General features: G+C 35.0%; 1 protein-coding gene across 2 annotated transcripts in view; it reads left to right on the top strand.

Moving 5' to 3' along the window:
* LOC121367846 (ataxin-2-like protein) overlaps window positions 1-20,882 on the top strand; it is a 42,924-nt gene that overhangs the window by 4,042 nt on the left and 18,000 nt on the right. For both annotated transcript variants that reach the window (XM_041492266.1, XM_041492265.1), the window contains exons 2-11: window positions 950-992; window positions 2,774-2,824; window positions 3,297-3,368; window positions 5,748-5,919; window positions 11,871-11,989; window positions 12,678-12,766; window positions 13,645-13,842; window positions 17,575-17,777; window positions 19,972-20,160; window positions 20,691-20,740. In XM_041492266.1, coding sequence (XP_041348200.1) covers window positions 950-992; window positions 2,774-2,824; window positions 3,297-3,368; window positions 5,748-5,919; window positions 11,871-11,989; window positions 12,678-12,766; window positions 13,645-13,842; window positions 17,575-17,777; window positions 19,972-20,160; window positions 20,691-20,740 — 1,186 coding nt within the window. The remainder of the gene's footprint in view (window positions 1-949; window positions 993-2,773; window positions 2,825-3,296; window positions 3,369-5,747; window positions 5,920-11,870; window positions 11,990-12,677; window positions 12,767-13,644; window positions 13,843-17,574; window positions 17,778-19,971; window positions 20,161-20,690; window positions 20,741-20,882) is intronic.

The following is a 20,882-nucleotide window of genomic DNA, read 5'->3' as shown; positions in this document are numbered from 1 at the left end:
GTAAAACAACAGAGGTTATCTGGGTAGGGCACCACAGCATTTGTCTTGCCATCGACAATGTTCAGATTTCCGGGCACACACGGCTCGTGCTGTCTATAGCCAAATTAGCCATTGGCTAATTTTTACAAAAAATCGCTAATAAAATTTTGGCTAAGCCATTTCTGTCTTCTGATGTGAACAAACAGTAACCTAATCTATCCGACACCTGAAACATAATAATCATAATACCAAGTATTCAATTAGCGTAATAAATAGCACCCGGTAATGAGAAACTTTGTCATCCAGAATAGGCCTACTGCTAATAATGTTTGCTTATTTTAATAATCACGGTTATTAATTTTAATTTGTAATGTCTTTGAACCAAAGTAATTTAAAAAAAACCCACCCCGGACTGATAATGTGTGTCAGTTTCAAACACATGCTAGTTCAGGGCCGAAAGACAAGTAGGCTATCCTTGTCCCAGTTCAGCCAGACTGAGAAAAACAAAATGTCTGCTAGACTGGTTTATCTGCTTCACGTTAAACCAAATGACCACAGCGGAAACCAATCGAATAGTTTGTGAACGTTAAGTGCCAACCATGGTATTTGCCATTGGTGCCATGGTAAAATTTGAACCGTGGCTGCTTAGATAAAATAAAAATAAGGATTAACACTTTTTATTCGTTGATAGAAGTGAAATAAATTTAAACTGCATGATTAGCTCATAGTTAATAATTTTATTAATTAGTTAAAGTAACCTTTTAAGATCCTTGCAAGGTGAAGCATTGGTTAAATACCAAGATAGCAGTTGGCAATACAGATCAAAAGAGAAGTGACTAGAACCGTGTTACAAAGTGATCTTGGCACTAAAATTGATTCGTAAAAGAAGACCCAGAAATATCAGAAACCGTTAAAAAGGCCACGTGTATTATATTTTAGATAGTTAGCTGTGTTCTCTTTTATTTTGCAGAAATGTTGTTAAAAGAAGTACCAATACTCAAGAAAAACTTCAGGTATGAAAGTAACATTTTTGGCCCTTCGGTTTTTAATACATTATACATGGTATAAGTAGAGAATATTCAAAGCAGAAGCAATGGTGTGACCTGGCATTACACTCAAATGTTTGTTCAAATGTTTGTTTATCCTAGGATATTTGCTAACCAGACTGATAAGCAACAAGGGTAATGCTTATGAAATTCAACTTAATGGTTCTACCATATATCTTCATTTGTAAGTCGATCTTAGCTATAAGTAGAGTCCCTAATTTCAAGCTCTGAATTTTTTTATTATTATTGACCCGTTTATAAGTTGACCCATGAAAAACAACTTATAAATATTGAAGTATTTCTTATTTTCAGCACGAGAACAATCATGTACGATATTTGAACAACAAAAAATATTTTACAAACTTTGGTTTTCACGTTTTGTACATCGCATTATTCCAATCAAAGTACATAGCATCAAAACGAAATATTCCCTTAGTAGATAGTGAAAGCTGTATTGACTAACTGTATGGCACTGTACAGCATGGTTATGTGCACAGACAACAACTTTATTTATCAACACTGACAACTGATCACTACGATAAAACTGAAAGTATCATCAGTTAATCACGTTTTGGCGGCATATGAATATATGTAAGGAGGATAACTCTGGAAAGTACACTAGTTTTTGTACCAAATGACATGTCCCTGTTGCTCTAGTGAAATACGGAGACCAGTGTAAGCTATTTTAAGGGAAAGCTCATTAATATTCATGAAGCTAATTATCGACAAAAGATTGTTTGAACAACGATAAATGCCAGTGACCAGATTTCAAAATAAACTCAGGCAACAGGTATTGTTTACATTTTTGCTATTAGTGATGGCTGCTGTTTTAACTATGTGGACTGCTGTCTTGACATGCGAGTGAGATCGCATGCCTTTTCGCATAACCAAAACTGGTCTTATGCCAAAAAAATACGTTATAAAAAAAAAAAATTGTCAAATTAATATATTTGAGTATAAATACAGGGCATAATTCAACAATAAAACTTGTAAAATAATCCCCAAAACGGTAATCTTTTTGGGTGAAATTTTTTTACCCTCTTATAAGTCAACCCCTAAGTTATAAAATGCTTTGTATGAAACACCAAAAGTTATTTGTGATATTTATGTTACAATCCATTACTTCTGTAGTTTAGCATGCAAATCTGCCAAATTTCTTGGACCTGTTTTATGTTCTTTGGCTGCTAATGTAGCAGGTTTCTTCTCAAGACTGACTAGTATGAGTCAAAATTACCAAATGTATGACATCCAATAGTAGTTGTGTTGTTTTAAAAACAATTGTTTTTAACTTTACCTATGAATAAGATAGAATCCCAAATATATGTCATAACTGTAATTGGTCTATGCGGTATCCATTATTCTGTTCATTTCGCTAAGTATTTTGTTAGTACAGATTGAACAGAATCACAAAGCAGACTTCAGCAAAAAAAAAGTCACCTATTTTTGTGTGCAATTTAGAAAACAATTGATTCTGAAATAAATAATTTGTTTAATTCTGAGGTATGAAAAAGGGAGTTCCCTGTGAGAAGGACTATAGATATAAATACTAAGGATAACTAAAAATAGCTATCTGAACTAGTATCAGGATGGGGAGCGAGAATGATATTGATAGCTCTTAAAGTGGAGGTCTGATATTAAATAAAAGCTGGTGATTTCATTTTTATGCTTTTTATAAAATGTAATTATTGAACTTCCTAAAGTATTTTAGCTTAACTTTAATTCTAATCCATAGTTATGTTCTTTTTCAGACTGGGGTTTATTCCAATTCTAGATTTACTCATGTTATTTTCTCGCTAGTGGTAAGTATTTTGACACTTATTAACTTTGGTTATATTGAAATTATTGTTTCTGTGCAATAGGTTCTTGCAGTATTGTTTGTCAAGCAGTTCATGATTTTTGGGGTGTTAGTACAGAACTTTAATTAAATCTTTTATCATGGTATTTAAAAAGTATGCTTGAACTTTACTCAATAATTCAATTGAGAAAAGAAGACATTTGTAGAAAGCAAAATTTTTTTATTTTTTTTATTTTCTTAAAATTTAGAAAATTTAGCTTCATGTCAACCCATAAAATGGCACATTAGCATAACAAAAATGATGGGTTATTAATTTTTGAAAGTGTGCATAATAAGTTGTTATACTAACAGCAATAACTTTGAACTCTAGATTTGCTTTTATCTTGTTTATCACTGAGAGTGAGAGATTATTTAATTATAAACATAGAATGTTCAGTTTTCATTGGTAATTAATCCAGTTTTATTTGTAATTTCAGGGTTGTGTCGTGCATGTTCAAGTCAAGAATGGCAGTGTCTATGAGGGTATCTTTAAAACCATATCTCCAGATGTAAGTGGACTTACAAGGTTGCTTCTTTTTTTTTACGTTATCAATAATATGGTCATCATGAAAACATATCGCCACTACCAATCCAAGTAAAATTTTAACAAATGTTATCAGAGTAAAAATTGTAAATATCTGTATCTTTTCACAAAACTAGTTTACATAACAAAACATTATGACAAAAGAAAAAAAAACCCAAACAGTCCGGTATTTTTGTTATTTGTTCGTTTTTGTGGGGTTTTTAAAAAAAATTAATTTTCAGCATAAAGTTGAAAATCAGTTAACCATCATTGAATCAGAAATATATGTCATAACAGTAATTGGTCTATGCTGTATCCATTATTCTGTTCATTTCCATAGTATTTTGTTTATACTAATTGAACAGAATCACAAAGCAGACTTCAGCAGTCTGTCATTAATTATGTTAATCAACTTTAAGGGAACTTCTCATTGGCTGTTTGTTTTACATGATAATGAGTAAAACCATCTGTGAAAACATCAGTTTGGATTTAGACATGTTTAGTACAGGGATTTTATTTCTTGATTCACAAACTATAATATTACATTTATATCACTGATGATGTCCATTTCGTTAATAATTTAGCACATGAATAAAATGATTATTAGGAATGTCGCCAAATTAATTTACAGTCAATTTAGAAATTAATATATACTGACACACAATGAAAACGCAAAACAGATATTTTTCAATATTTTGTTGTGATTAATGAAAAATATATTTATTGGACTTAAAATAACAATTTATGAGAGGAAGCCAGTGATTGGTACTTTTGTCTGGGTTTTAATCCTGGTTTTGTTCTCGTTAAACATACAACAGCAGAAACACAAAATGGTGTGAAATGCGTTCACTACATGCTCAATCATGCTGCATGCAATGCACGTGAAATGCCAGTATGTGAACACATAAAAGTCACGTAACGGTGTCATATTCCTTGTCACATTAAGAATGCCACAACTCGGAGAAGAACAAAAGGCATGGTTCAAGGGGTGACTTGGCAAAGCCAAGTTGCTAGGTCCTTCAGAGTCCATCCATCAACTATTGGACGACTTGTTGAACGTCATCAACAGACCGGGAATATCAGTGATCGACCTCGACCCGGTCAACGTCCTGTTAGATCCCACGCCAAGATCGGCAGATTCGACGACACCACCTCTGTGACCGGTTCAGAACTCTGACGATGACAGCAAGCAACATAATAGGACGCCATGGAAGGCCCATCTATCCGATGACGGTCATCCGTCGACTCAGAACGGCTGGACTTGGATGCAGACGCCCGTACAGCGGTAACATCATGGCACCACGACATCGTGCTGCGAGACTACAGTTTGCTCTCCAGAATGGTAATCATTGTTTTCTCAGATGAGTCCCGTTTCTCTGTCTCCTTTGCCGATGGAAGAGCATGTGTGTACAGGAGACTTCATGAACGGTACGCTGATGGATGTGTGAGGGAACGTGATCGGTTTGGCGGTGGTTGTCTGATGGTATGGGGGGCAATCAACTGTGATTTCAGGAGTGATCTCATCATTGTCCACAATGCCCTTACAGCCCAGCGTTATGTTGACTTTATTCTAAGACCAGTTCTCCAGCCACTTTTGCGCCGTCACCGAAGACTAGGAAGTCCCCTTCTGTTTTAACAAGACAGTGCCCGTCCACATACTGCAAGAATTACCCAGGCATTCCTGCAACAAGCCAGTATCACCGTTATGAACTGGCCAGCCATTTCACCGGATTTGAACCCAATTGAACACATGTGGGATGAGTTAGGACATCGTGTACATCACCACCAGCCACCACCGCGTAATGTCGCTGAGCTTGCACAGGCGTTGCAGGAGTGGATGAACATTCCTGTGGGAACATTCCTGTGGCTTATTTGAGATGTTTGTGCCAATCCTTTCTCCGTCGTCTTCACACATGCGACCGGGCCAATGGTGGACGCACCAGATACTGACCTTGATATGGGGAGGGGGTTGAACTTTTCGATTATGAATGCAACTCAATTACTGATGATAACTGGCCATGTTTCCATGTGAATGTATCTCATGAATACCAGTCATTAATGTCATATTACATTATCCATCAATTCATTAATAGTTTGTCGTTATTTGCAATGAAAAGTTGTTTTTGCATTTTCACTGTGTGTCAGTATGTATATATATATTAATATTTATTATGGCACGTCCCATCCACCATCACTGCATCAGGGACCTGGAATACTCCGGGTCCATGAGATCCCTCATCATTGAACTACATTTATAGTTGCATCAATATTCATCTCAGTACTTGTTACATTGATGCATTTTAAAAAGATTTTATGTATTTGGTTTTTATTTTATTTTAAATTTTAAAAAAAAAATTCATTTCAGATGGATGTTGTTTTAGAAATGGCACACAAGCTAGACAGTGTTTCTAGTGGTGGACGAAAGTCCATGAACAATATACCTTCGAAGGACAGAATTATAGACAAAATAGTATTCGATAGAAATGATGTGGTGACTGTGACGGCGGTCAATGTAGATCTAGAGTATGCAGTGAGAGGTAAGTGAACATCACTGCTGAGAGCAGTGGGATGTAGCTCAGTGGTAGAGTGCTTGCTTTAGGTGGGATGGGTTGCAGGATCGATTTCCCTTTGTGGACTCTTGTCTCAAATGGGGCTCATAAGAAATTTAGTTTTAGGCTTTTTTTTCTAGATCCCGTATTTTCCGGCCTATTACACGGACTGGTGTATAAACTGCACCCCTTGTTTTTAAACCAAGTTCCAACCTTCGTCCGTGGTTAAAACAAAGCCATAAGTATCTCCTAGTAGCAGCTTTACCCTCATCATATTCTGTCAACAGAAACGGTGGTTTCAGGATAAAGGATCCCTTGCTGTTTTAATGGTAGGAGTAGCAGGTTTCCCCTTGACAAAGTGCAAGGTGACCAACCTAATGGAAATATTTTTCAGGAATTTTCATTTTTAAGCGTGCGAATGCCCCTTTCAAAACAATAGTTTAAAAGCACACGAAAACTATTTTCAATTTTTTTTTTTTTAATTTAAACATCGCTGTGTTTGACATATTTTAAAAATAACAACAACCAAAGAGATGCATAACAATAAAAAAAAAAGTATTATTTATTGGAATGTTATGTATTCAATAATAAAAGTATAAATCAATCCACATAAGTGGCAGAATTTTTCTACTTCCTTTTTAGGCATAGGCCTACTTTATGGTTTGTCTAGTAAAACATGCTAAATATATTCATCAGTGTAAATAAAGTTACTGTACCTAGTACAGCAATTAACAGCATTATCGCACACACAGACCAAAAAAAAAAAATCATCAACAAAACCCCCCATAAAAGCCCCACTTTATTAGCAAATAGTGTAGTACGGTTTCACTCTCACCTACAGATTAGTAATAAAGTGACAAACTTGGGACCAATGTTATTTTTATGTAGGTACATTGCCACATTTGCACTATTTCATCAGTGGGGTCGAACTAATTTGTAGTTAATTGAATCGGGGATGAATCGTCTGGTACCCACATTAAGACTGGCTATCATTCTGCATTACGCTTACATTACTATTAGAGTAGCACTTTTGGGGTGCCAGTGTAAAGAAAAATATCGCATCAAAATCTAATAATGGTTTGTAAAAATTTACATTGTTTATAGTTTAACTTACTTGAATAAAACTGTATGTATAATATTTAGTGAAATGTTGCATGTGAAAGCATACGAAAAGAAAAGAATTGTGGATCCGTTTGTTTTGTTTTCGTACGATCGCAAGTGTTCTATTATATATTCAGGTTTTTACCCACTGTGGCAAAGTTGCATGCATCACCATAGAACCGTAGTAATTACAATATGATATTTGAAATATCTTTAAAATGAATACGTAAAATACATAACAAGTAAGACAAATTTCATACATGGCTTCTGTTTACTTGATTGTCAAAAACATTTTTATTGACAAATACAGCCAATACACAAGCGTCTTGGCACAAAACTGTAGATAATACCTAGTTCAGGTTGAAATGGAGAATGCAGAATGATAAACTCGGTTTAATAAACTCGGGATTTAAAAATATAATTTTTTTTAAATATATTCAGAAATGGTTGCTTCCCATTTGGTAAAAATGACGGATTTTTCGGAAAATTCTGGAAAGTTGGTCACCCTGAAAGTGTCGAAAAAGTTATTTGTTAAACACCAAATAGCTGTAGTTTAAAATATACCCTGAAGTGTCATTCAGTATTCCCTTACTTTTGATGCTTACATATAATTCTTGTTCTAACGGTTAACTTTAGAATAAAATTATGAACTATGATCTCTATGATTTAAATCTATTTCACTGTATTATTTGTATTGCCAATAACAAGTAAAAAGTGTTATTCCTAATTTGCTTTTACGTAAGCACTGTAAAGCGTAGTACAGAATACCTAAGAAATAAATTCTAAGTACCGTATTGGCTGAAAACAAGGATGTCTTTTTTGTGACATCATTTTAATGTTTTCAGTATGCACACTATACAGAAAATCATATAAATTGTCTCCATTCAAGAGAACAGCATATGAATTACATCTCTATTCAGTGGAGTGAACTCTTAGTCCTTTTTCCTTTTAGCCAAAAAAGTAAATTTTAATGCAGCATTTTCAATAATTTGTATAAAATTGAAATAGTCTTTCAGTGTTCTCCAACTTTTATGCGACCAGGTTGGCAGACATGTGGCCGAAGTCCACGGGGGGGGGGGGGGGGGTGAGCTCGTGAGGGGTTTGCCCCCTCTCGCACCGGAATTTTTTTTAAATCTTAAGTCACAAAAGGTGCTTTTTTTCTGGCATTTAATAGTTGATTTAAATAAAGTTAACCATAATCTATCTCATGATCTGCCGCACCGGCACCGGTCACGCTGAAGTAGTAGGGCTTAGATGATCATAGGCCTAAATGTGTGCGGCTAGTGAGCTAATCTCACCCGGAAATTTTTGAAAATAAAAGCTAATATAGATGTGATTTCCTGGCATCTGGGGATAGTATTTTGCCGTCTTTCATTGCATAAAATATTATTCTCGATTTATGGTTTTCAGCATGCCAACAGCCAGCAATAGACAATTCCCCTGCATGAAATTTGCCCGGACCCTTGTCAATTACTCGCAAGGACTAAGATTTACTAAAAATCATAATATGCAAATTGCCAATGATGAAGTGACGGGCGGCTGTCTGTCAAAAATTACCGCTTGCTGATTGGGTTAGAGTAGCCAAGCTGTTGAGAGGCAATCTACATTGCACCGCTGAGATTGTGCCACTTGTATTAAAGGGACACACCCTAGTTACGGCTAGTTGTTAACCATTACGGTGTTGTTTTTCGCTATTAAACCCATTTTTTCACAAATAAAATTGCACTTTACTTACCGTTTATTATTTAGAATATACATTTCCATTCACCTGAAGTGTTTTTTTGGTAATCCTGGTAATCCTGGTTTTTGTAATACCACAAAATCATTTTTCGTATTTCTTAAAAACGCACGCACGTTCGAGAAAAAAACGTTGAGCCGACAAGGTCTAATCTATTTTTAGATGGGATATTTCCATTTCAATGTCACAGACGTTGGTATACCACGTGACCGTTATCATTTTGGTTCGGTTTGTTTTCTTGTGCACGGTTCGCGCAATCAAAATCCGATTTGTTGTTGTTCATTTGTGAGATTTTTCTTCACAGTTCGTGAACGTTTTCAGTAACAATAAAGTTCAGACAAGTAAGTGTCTCAATATAAAACGTTACAAACCCTTAAAACCAATACTTTTGCAAAGTCTTACGATATCTGGAGAGGGGATACAACCAGGACAGAACAGTTGGAACATGTCCAGGAGAGGTGAAAAGAACGCACCCCAAGTCTGTGAAATTTGTCGTGACGTAGGCATTGTTGTGCTTCGAGCGACATCTACCGGTGACAGAATACTAACTTTCAAAATTATTTCAAGCAATTGGGACATGGGGATTCCCATGGTATTTATTGATATAAAACCTGCTTTTTTACTCCATTTGATAAACACGTGATCTAAGTGTAGATTAACCAAATTATAATTTATTTTCGCTGGATGGAACTAAGGTGTGCGGCTTTAACGACTCCCGCTTTATCACTGCTGGATATTGTGAGGCCCGATTTTAATTTTGTTCGACACGTGGACATTTTGCGACCGGTATATCGGTGATTTTACCACCTGAAATTTTTAGCAGGGATCCAATCAGATTCATTCTTACAAATGTGTTGAATTAGAATATTATTATTATATACTCCAAGTCCAAGTCTGGGCTAAATATAGCGATGGGTGAATAGAACTGACGGAAGTTTTTTTCGTCATAGCGGACTGATTTTCGACTTGGCAGCATTTTTTTATCAGCTTGGCGGACCCGTCTGTGAAAATCTTCAGCTTGGCGGCGCAAATTCTCAACTTGGCGAGTGTACAAGCCGCTTACTGGGGTTGGAGAACACTGGTCTTTAGGCCAAGTAAAAAAAATTGCTTGGTTCCTGTTACATGCCAAAAACAAATAGGGTAGGTAGGTAGGGAAAACTTTGTTTTTTAAAGATTTTTTAAAAAGATTTTTCTTTAACGTAGCCTCTTTGACTTCGGCTTTCCATAAGAATATCAAACGCATTTTTATTTTTTGACATGGGTGACTGGAGTTATGTCAAGTTCATCATCTGTTCAAAATTTGATATATTTAATAAAAAAACGCTCGGCCAGCTGGCCAACAGTGACGTTTAAATCGTCCACCGCAATATCGTCATCCTTTAGTTCAGCTTTACAGCTGGCTTGAAAATTAAATCTGACACCGGGAGGGTGAATGGTAGAAAATAATTCCTTGAATGTCGTTTCATTTGAAATTGATTTAAATAATATTTAATTTGAATGAGCAAATTTTTGACATTCTACTCTGTAAATGGAAGATGCCACTGACACCACATGCTCTCGGACGTATTCTCGTACTCATTAGGAACTACTCGGAACTTGTGAATCCAATCGGAACACCTCGTCACATTCTGCTACGCTTATATTTCGTTGAAATGTACGAGGAGTTCCGAATGGCTCTCGGAAGCTTTTCATTTGGAACTCTTCGGAACTAAAATTGCGCGAAGTGTTCCGGGTCTTCTGGTAACGAGATCTTGGACTGACAGATCTCGTGACATCTCTTTGCAGTTGTTGTATTTAGAGTCGACAAAAATTAGGATTGATATTAATGGATTATTAAATAAAACAGGTGACAAAAAAGGGGGGGGGGGGGGGGGGGGGGAGGTTAAAAAAAGTTTAGGGTCGGCACCAAAAATCTAGGGACGGTCGGGTAACCGGAACCAAACCACTTTTTTTACTACGCCTTATTGAAAATGAAAACGAACATAATGTCATCTCCTGATATTTGACTACAACTTGGCAAAAAAAAAGTTTTTTGTCTGCTTTTAACTTTACTTTATTGTAAAGTTCACCTTTAAACAGCAGCACGATCTAGAGCCTCGATAGAATACAGAGGTGAGATGGGTAATAGGACCGAGGCTTCTCGGTGAACACTTTGGCTGTTTAGCATTCCGACAATAGTCCGTCCCACAGGGAACGTCTTGGTGTTTTTTCTATACTGTGTAATTTACTACACACACTTTATTTCTGAGCCGATTGTTTACTAAATTGCAGACAAAAATAGTACTTTTTTGTTATTTCCAAAACTTGTACTTTTAATAGCAGGATGGGGACGGACGATAGTTCCCCATGACCAGTGTATCGGAGGCCGTTTTGTCTCTGGAAAAGTGTTTAAAATCCCTTGCTACTATTTGATAGTATCGGCCTGTATGATTTCATCTAAATAGGTCTCGAGTAAATATGTTAAATATTCCTTTTTTTCTCTCCTTGAAGATTTACGGTAATGTCTTCCTCGTTTTGACACCTGAAACTTTGTACTAAGATGTCGGTAAACAATGGTTTCTTCCTTATTCATTAAAGTTGTTTGACAGTCAGAATATGTTTTCTTGGTAGCAGGGTATGTGCTAGCAGATAGTTGAAATTATGGACCCTAAAATTTAGAAAATTAATGGATATATATTTTTTAATTTTCAGGTAAATGGTAGTAAGAGAACTGTTGTTTAAAATTTGTGAAATCACATGAAATGCAATGTCCAGTTTCAAAATATTTCAAACCCATAACCACCTATAATCACTTCTGATTATTTTGTTTTTATTATGTACTCTAAAATAATTTTCTATCAGAAAGCCTGGCTAGGTTGTCATTAAACATGCATTCATAATTGAAAGTTGAATAATTGATTACACATGCTTGACTTAGTTACAGTTATGTAATGCATTAGAACAATATGCTATAATGTCGTAAAACACAATCTTTTCTTCTTATTCACTGAGATTACAAAAAATAATTATAATTGTGTGGCTTACATACATATGACTTCGTTTTTATTATTCATAACAAGGACGAATTAAAATAATTACATAAATGTTGCTCTCTTTACAGATTCTTTTACAGACACAGCAATAAGTCGACACAATGGCCAAGGCTATGATAGTGAGGTGCGTGAGTTACAGCCTTGGGAATCGGAAGGTGGAACCGAGCTGGCCTTAGATCATGACTCTGTAAGTCATCATATTGCTTGTATACACATTATTGGCTACAGTCAATCACATTTCTAACAAACCAGTTACAGGGCTAGCTCTGGGTCAGCATAAAAGTTTGCCAAAAATTACAGAAACCCTGTTATTTTATAACAAAATGTCTATTATTACATGAAACTATTTCACCAAATTAAAATAAAATTAGCCTCTCTTTTTTTAAATTCGCAACTGGTGAATTTGGTGAGTGCCAGAGCTAGTCCTGAGTTCACTAGGTCATCTCTGTTTACAAAACTTAAATTAAACACTATTTGTTACTATCAATGATATTGTATAGATCATCTCTGTTTATAAAACTTAAATTAAACACTATTTGTTACTATCAATGATATTGTATAGGTCATCTCTGTTTATAAAACTTAAATTAAACACTATTTGTTACTATCAATGATATTGTATAGGTCATCTCTGTTTATAAAACTTAAATTAAACTATTTGTTACTATCAATGATATTGTATAGGTCATCTCTGTTTACAAAACTTAAATTAAACACTATTTGTTACCATCAGTAATGTCGTATAACTAGTTATTGTTGCACAAATAACCTCTTTTGCCTCCTTTGCATCCTGTTCAGTCTTGTAAATAGAGCAGTATAGTTTAAAATGTATTTTGTAATGTAGTTTTATTTACATATATTTTTTTTCTTTTCAGAATGGCTGGGATGTGCAAGACATGTTCAAAACAAATGCTGAACAGTTCCGTGTGAAATCAACTTATGATGAAAGTCTGCAGCAATATACGTAAGTTAATGGGGTTTTTTTTGTCAGCTGTATGTGTGTGAAAAATAGTATTAAAAAAACCTTGAATACATCATTATAGCTGTTACGTTGTGTATATTTAAGATATTTTCCTAAAGAATATGTCTTGTTAGGTTTTATACTGTGAGTAATATACTTAGGTATATTTTGTCAGTATTGCAACTCAATCGTTTGAAGGTCAATTCATACTTTGATTGCCGACCTCATGCGAAACAGAAATTTACTTTTTCATTTGGTAAACTAAAAGACATTGAACAAACGCACACCAAAAAGTAAAATGAACTGTTAAAACCACTAAGGATTAGGTTTGAACAGAAGCAGGACTGGGTGAGTCAACTACTCGCCAACTAAGAGTGCAATGAAGTATGAATCTAGCTTTAGAGACCGTTACACAATTTTAAGAAGTTTTAGTTATTAATTCATTTAGCAAGTGTCAAATATTGCCTGTATTGTTTAATATTGCTTAACTACCAGTAGCCAGTGGTTTTGTTCATGTATAAATAGCACACAACTGTATTGATAAACCATCTGTTCATGCCTCGATCAGTCACTTGCTTGTTTAGTTACTTGTTCACATTCATTATATAGAGTTAACATGTTTTGCATTTATCTAGATCTTAGTTGAAGCCCAAAAAATATTAGCAATTTGGCTGAAATGCTAAGAAAATCTGTCGGCAACTTTGTTTTATTTAATCAAACAACAAACATCAATCTATAAACAACAGATGATTTTCGAATTAGCCTTTTGGCGAATTTGTAATGAAATATATTCGTCAAATTTAACTTTAATTTGCTTTTGGAAATTTGACGAGCGACGGCTTAAACCCTGCATTTACACTGATTTAAATTTGTTTGTTCAGAACTCCTCTTAAAAAATCGGACACCAAAGAGTATAAGCAGAGAGAGCAAGAGGCTGAGAGGTTGTGCAAGGAAATAGAAAAAACTGATGATCATAGAACAAGGAAAGATTTGGAGAATGGTGACGGTGATGAAGAATCAAAATTTAGTGCTGTTCAGCGTGTCCCAGATAGGGCAACAGGAAATGGTCCCACGGATAGGTATGTTTTCTTTTTCATCGTGATGTTTGTTCCCAATAGAAATGGTTATAAGAGAATTTTTGTATCACAATATCGGTACCCTGTACCTGGATACATATTATAATATACTATTTATCCAAAATTTAAATTTATTTACCTTTGATACTTACATTTTAGCCCAACTATTTACATAATAAGTGTAAACTGTTCTTAAGTTTGTAGGAGAATGTTTTTTCTTTGCTGATCATGCTATCTTCAGCAATAATTAACACTAGTTAATAACTTTGTTTTAAAGCAATGAATACAAATACAATAACTGTTTTTTCTTCTTCTTTTTGTAAAGAAAAGGGTCTGCATCAAAATGTATTGCAACTATTAGTAACTAAAACTAACAGATTTCTAGCACACAGCGAAATAAGTTTATTTATACATCCATACTGAATATTGTTTTTGTTTTTTAATACATTATGAACAAATGAAATATATATAGATATTGGCATTTTTTGTTAGCACAAAGGTGCTGTTCGTGCAGAACTAAGATATATTATCCATCAGGCTTTTGTAAAGTTTACTGCTTGTTATAATCTGGGACTAATTCAATGCATAATTGGGTAGACCATGGCTATGCTGTGAAGTGGGTTTGACTGTATATCCATAAACTGGCAATACAATATTTTGTAGGTGATGTTTCGGGTTTTTTTCTCACTATCTTAAGTACGGTGCTGAGATCAGTTTACCTGGTTGGATATATTAAAGCAAAAAAAAGTATAGTTTTTAATATTTGCACAATTTTTTTTTATTTTTATAGGCTGGACAATATTTTTAAAAAAATCCATCTTAATGAAGCTTAGTAAATCTCATTGCTGTTAATTTCATGTTTTTAGTCCCCAACCGGTCCAACTGGAGGGGACTATAGCTTTCATATCCGTCCTTCTGTCTGTCTGTCCATCTGTCTGTCCCACATATAGTTTTCTGGATGGTTTTTTTTTAGAATGCCTTGAGATATTGAGCAGAGTATAGCTTTATAATAATGTACTGTTTCATGACTTTCATGGCAATTTACCCGTTTTTGATTGAGTTATGGCCCTTGAACTTTGGAGATGTGCAAATTTGTTTTCCGGACATCTTGTTTTTTTAAAAAGGCTGTGAGATATTAAAATTTTGTGTATAACTTTATAATGTACTGTTACAGATCATGTTTGACTTTCATAGCGATTTACCAATTTTTAACAGAGTTATGGGCCTTGAACTGAAATATTTTTTTGGTATGGCACCATACACATTTTACCCTCTGGCAGAAACCCTGCAAAGGTACTGTAAAATCATTTATTTTCGAGGGGTGTAATTTTCGCGCTAAAAGAAATTAGCCATGTTCGCGGAATTAATATTTCGCGCATCCCTGATTAAACAAAAAAAAAAAAAAAAATTAACAAAATGAGTGTTTATACAGTGAACAATTAAGATGATCCAAAAACAATCGTTTGATCGTGTAGGCTTTCTACCAGATCAAACGATTAGGGTTTCACAGGTAAAGGGCCTCTTTAAGATTAAATAAATGGCTGCTTGTATTTAGTCGTTATATATAGAAGCGTAGATCGTTTGTAAATCACTACCATCCAAAATGTCTTTACTCTCGTGGTTAAAAAATTCACCCCAACCTAAAACGCCCAGCTTGCCAAATCCACGTGAAAGCAAGACTGAAAACGAGGCAGAAACGATAGTCGCAGCAAACACGTCAGTCGACAAGCTGACGTCAGAAGAAAATCCAAAAAAGAGAAAGCGTGGTGAATATCAAAATTATGATGAAAATGTACGGGCAAAAATAGCTGTCTATGCTATTGAAAAAGGAGTCATGAAGGCCGCAAGAAAGTTTTCAGCTGAACTGAACAAAAAACTCTCCGAGTCGACTGTAAGAAGCATGAAAAAGGCTTTCTTAAAATAGCAGACACGCACAGGTGCTACGCCACGTCAACTGGTTAAAGCACAGCGAGGGCAACGACCAAAGTTAGGAGATAAAGAAGAAGAAGTAAAACTCTGGATTAAAAAGACACGATTGGCAGGAGGAGTAATAAATGTTAGAATGGTTTTGGCGGCAGCAGATGGAATTCTACGGAAAAGACACAAATCCATGTTAAAAGAATTCGGAGGTGACGTAGAGTTAACTGTTCCTTGGGCTAGATCGTTGCTGCATCAGATGGGGTTTGTTAAACATAAATGGACAAAAGACGTGAAAAAACTCCCTTGTGATTTCGAGGAGATTAAGAAGGTGTTTCTTAAATGTGTGTCTGATGCCGTGAGTAAAGATTCTATTCCTAACAAGTTGATAATCAACTGGGACCAGACTGGAGTTTCACTCATTCCCAGGGGCAATTGGACAATGGAACAACGAGGTGCAAAACAGGTGACGATATCGGGCATCGACGACAAACGTCAAATTACGGCTTTGCTAGCAATCACTAAGAGTGGAGAGATGTTACCACCACAGGTAATCTATGCGGGGAAAACATACCGGTGCCATCCAAATATAAACTTTCCTGACGATTGGGACGTTACTCACACAGAAACACATTGGAGTAACGAATCGAGCATGCTCCAGTTTATTGAGAATGTAGTTGACCCGTATGTGACCTCGACCTGAAAAGAACTTGGCCTGCCACGTGATCAAAAAGCCTTGTGTCTTTTTGACGTTTACAAAGCTCACAGAACGGAGAAAATACGCGAACTGTTAACAAACAAAAAACATTTCGATTGCGTACATTCCTGCTTGTTGTACGGATCAGCTTCAGCCATTGGATTTAACCGTCGACAGAATTTTCAAATATGAATTGAAACGGTGCTTTCATGTGTGGTATGCAAGTGAAGTTGGAAAAAAATTGGATGAAAACGAGGAAGAGTCTGAAAATGAGGACAGTGTTAAAAGTGTGAATGTTGACATAAAAACCAGCATTGTTAAACGAATTCATGCACAGTGGCTAATTGAAGTGTGTGAGATTGTGTCAAAGAAAAAGAATCTGATCATGAATGGTTTTTGCAAAGCCGGCATTCTTGTTGATTGACATAAAGTGACTAACAATAGATCGGCAAGTTTCACCAATTTCATTCTTACGTAAGAACTTTAAATACCTACTAGTAAGCAGTGTTTAATTCCTTTTCCCATGTATGTTGTTCCTCAATCACTGTATTACATGCATTGTTTGTTTTGTAATAAATTAATTGAAAATGATTTTGTTTTGTTTATTTTGTTACACACCATATATATCTGGGTCCATATCTGTGTTCTTTTGAAAGTTTTGGAATTGTACATTTCTATAATCAGGTCGTCTAGTAACAATTTGGTGATCAAATTTGAATAGATTAATTTTTCACGGGGTTGTAAATTTCACGCTAAATGTTTTTGCGCGAATTACGCGAAAATTAAGTACCCGCGAAAATAAATGATTTTACAGTATGTCCCTTAAATTTAAGAGATATGAAAAACAGATTTGGTTATGTATGGGACATGTATTGCTTTAACAGTACTCTCATAATGCTTGTTATCTACAATAGTGTGGTTTTGCAGGTCTAGGCATACTTATGCCTCATTGTACGTTATGAGAAATTAACAAGCTTGTGTTGCAACAGCTGGACCAATGGGATGGTTTTAATTGTAATTAATGTAATGGAAATTTAATTATTTTGGAATGTTATAATATATTTGCATTGTAAATGCAAGCATTAGGCAGGCATATTATGTATAGCAATTTTTCTTTGAAGATACGTTCCTCCACATGGTCGATCTGGTGGTTCAAACATACTGCCACGTAGAGAGACTGGACCGAGACATATGCGTTCAAATGTGCCAAACAATAAACCAAGAGTGACGTCACCACCTGTTCTTCAGTCTGTTTCAAATCTGAATCCAAACTCGTGTCAGGTTTCAAAAGATGGCTCTGCACCCAGTGTCAGTATAAATGGAGGTGGGTACATATTTCTGTTCAGTTATTAGGTTACAAATCTCTGGAATTAATGTTATTATAGCCCTCATTGTTAGCATCAGTATTCAGCAATAATAATTAGTGTCAGCATTAAAAAAAAAAAACTGAAAAAAGTTTTTGGAGTGCATGGACCGACTGAAAAAACATTTGTTTGTACGTTCTTAAAGCATGTTTGAAAAATACATTTTTAATTTTAAATTGACACAATAAACTATAATTGTGAACACATATAATAAGGTCTTTTTTTTAATCTGCGATAAAATTAGTTTAGATGAAACAAACTACTTTTGCCAATTTCAGGGCTCACCCTGGATCAAAAATATCTGTAGCTAAAATATTAGCCAAATGGAATTTTTATTAGCCATATTGAAAATGCTTTGGCCAAATTTGTTTTACACAGTACTGTATTCAGTATTTATATATGAATATGAAAATGTATCACTTTCAGCTAATTGTGTACAAACTGGAATAAATAGGAATAACAAAACCAAATGGGGGTAGGGGCAGTTAATATATTACTTCAATTTTTCAGCGGGGGTGGGGTTGGGATGGGGTTATGCAATATCTTCAGAGTTTGAAGCCAGTACCCCATACACCCACTCCCACTTCTAAGGCTTATGACATTAAATTAACAAACATACAGAAATATGGGGGTGGGTTGGATGTTTATGGATGGTGTTTTTTTTTTCTTTCTTCCTTTTTTTCCCAAATAAAAATTTGAGAGCTTTTTTTTTAATCTTTTTTTTATAGAGCTCATTATTTCTTTAAATAGCAATCTTTATGTTAGTTTGAATTGCTTTTTTGTCTTTTTAAGTGACCCATCAATTCCCAAACAATTTCATAAATTGTGCCATGTTATTGCGGTTGATTTCAGCGTCGTGTTAAATGCTTGTTGTGATTTCTGCTTACAAAATACCTCGGCTAAGAATGCCAACTTCACAGTATACTCCATTTATTAAACAAACCCTTTAATAAAATTAAAATTTACGTTTTTTTTTAAATCCAGCTAACTTATTAAATGTCACCTCACAGTCTTACAAATTTATATCTAAAATTATCTAACAAATATGATTATTGTAAACTAATTTTATTCAGTGTACATTTAACTGCAATTTGTATAATTTAAATACTGCATGTTCATTTCCGGCAGTCGCGATCTGCATTTGTACGAAATTAACAAAGACAAAAGAATAAACAAAAACTGCTGTTAGGTATTCATTGATGCGAATAACTATTGTTTTTCTACAAATTTACATCAAGATTTACTTTTGCGTAATCATATTGTTTAATGTCCGCAACGATGTCTCTTGACACGCGGGTGTCCGCTGACTCTGATGAAGCGTGACATATATTCCACCGAGAGCTATTCTCAGTTCAGCCAACAAACGTTCTTCCTAACGTTCGCGAACTATTTGATTGGTGTTCGCCGTGTCCATTTGGTTTAACATGAAGCGCACAAACCAGTCTAGCAAATGTTTTGTTTTCACTCGATCTGGCTGAGCTCGGCCCTTGAGATGGCCTACATGTCTTTCGGCCATGAACTGGCATGTGTATTCAAATTGACACACATTGTCGGTCTGCTTTTATTACTTTGGTTCAAAGATTTTATTTTACAAAGTAAAAATAACAAGCTACAGATCTTCCAGACATTGCTGTCATACATGCTGAATGCATGCCGTTAAAATTAATAACCGTGATTATTAAAATAAGCAAACATCATAAGGCCTACGCTGTGTTCTGCATGACACCGTTTTTCGTTACCAGTCGCGAGATCGCTATTACGCTAATTGAATATTTGGTAGTATTATTATGTTTGAGGTGTCGGATAGATTATATAACCTTAGCCAAAATTTTAGCCACTTGCAAATTTTATTAGCCATTTTGTGTCAAAATTATCCAATGACTAATTTGGCTACTGACGGCGCAAGCCCTGCAATTTAAAAAAAAAACAAGTTAATTTTTTTTTTTTTTACTGAAGTAATTTTGTGAATTACGAGGTCTGTCTAAACATATTTACTTTCATAAGAGCTTGCCATGTCAGAGGTACTGATGAGGTTATCTAATTCAAAACGTAAGCAAATACGATTTTAAAATACACTTTATATAAGACGCTGTATTAAATTGTTCTGTTAGCCCTTGAATCAAGTCCATGATTTTTTTAAATTATTATTTATAGAAAAAGAAATGAAGCCAAACGATCCAGTTGTAGTGAAAACTAGTCCAGAATTAACATCGGTTCATGCAGTTCCACTATCATCGCCTACTAGCTCTAGTAGTTCTGAAACTAAGCAAGACTCCACTGTGCAGTCCCCCAACAGTACACCACACTGGAAAGGTCCTGACAGGAGGAACTCTAATTTTAAAGGTAAATATAATATCAAACCATTTGCCTGAAAAACATTTTGTTTTAGTCATAGCTGTTTGAAATTCATCACGAAACAGGAAGCACCATAAATATTTTATGCCTGGTAGGTTTGCTGAAAAGTTTTCTCTATGCATACTTTCTTTACATAAACTTACATTTTGTTGGTAGTAAGCATAACAAAAATTACCTCGGGTCCTTCCCATGTGATAATTTCTGGAACAATTCTCTAGAATTCGGTGTATGGAGGGGGGGAATTCTGTCATCGGAGAGTGATTGGGCATTTATAATTTAAAGAAAAAAAGAGACACAGTGCTTTTGTACTTTTGTATCAATTTATTTGCAGTAAGTAATTGCATGAATTTCGGATTGGTTTTCAGATAAGGTAATAAAATTTTCAACTGAGTCCAGTGAATATGGAGAGAGATGGCCAGCTATTAAAACAGGACTTTTGTTGCATAACAGACAAGATGTATTTAAAACAAAATTATGTCATTTATCATAAATATATATGTTGTCTTCTTGTTTTTTAGGGAAAGAAGCAATATCGTCTGGTTTGAGAGAATTCAAAGAGAACTTTAAGGTAATAATTTGTTAATTTACCGATGCTCAGTAGTAGTTCACTTGATCTAGATCAAGTACAGACTTAGTATTAAAAATACGGAGTTGTAATTTTCAAGCACTCGTGAAAGCTTTTTAGTTTTCTAGAGTCAAATTACAATGTG

The sequence above is a fragment of the Gigantopelta aegis genome, chromosome 3 (assembly GCF_016097555.1).
Source record: "Gigantopelta aegis isolate Gae_Host chromosome 3, Gae_host_genome, whole genome shotgun sequence".
Classification (NCBI taxonomy): Eukaryota; Metazoa; Mollusca; class Gastropoda; order Neomphalida; family Peltospiridae; genus Gigantopelta; species Gigantopelta aegis.
This window is presented reverse-complemented; position numbering and strand designations above follow the sequence as displayed.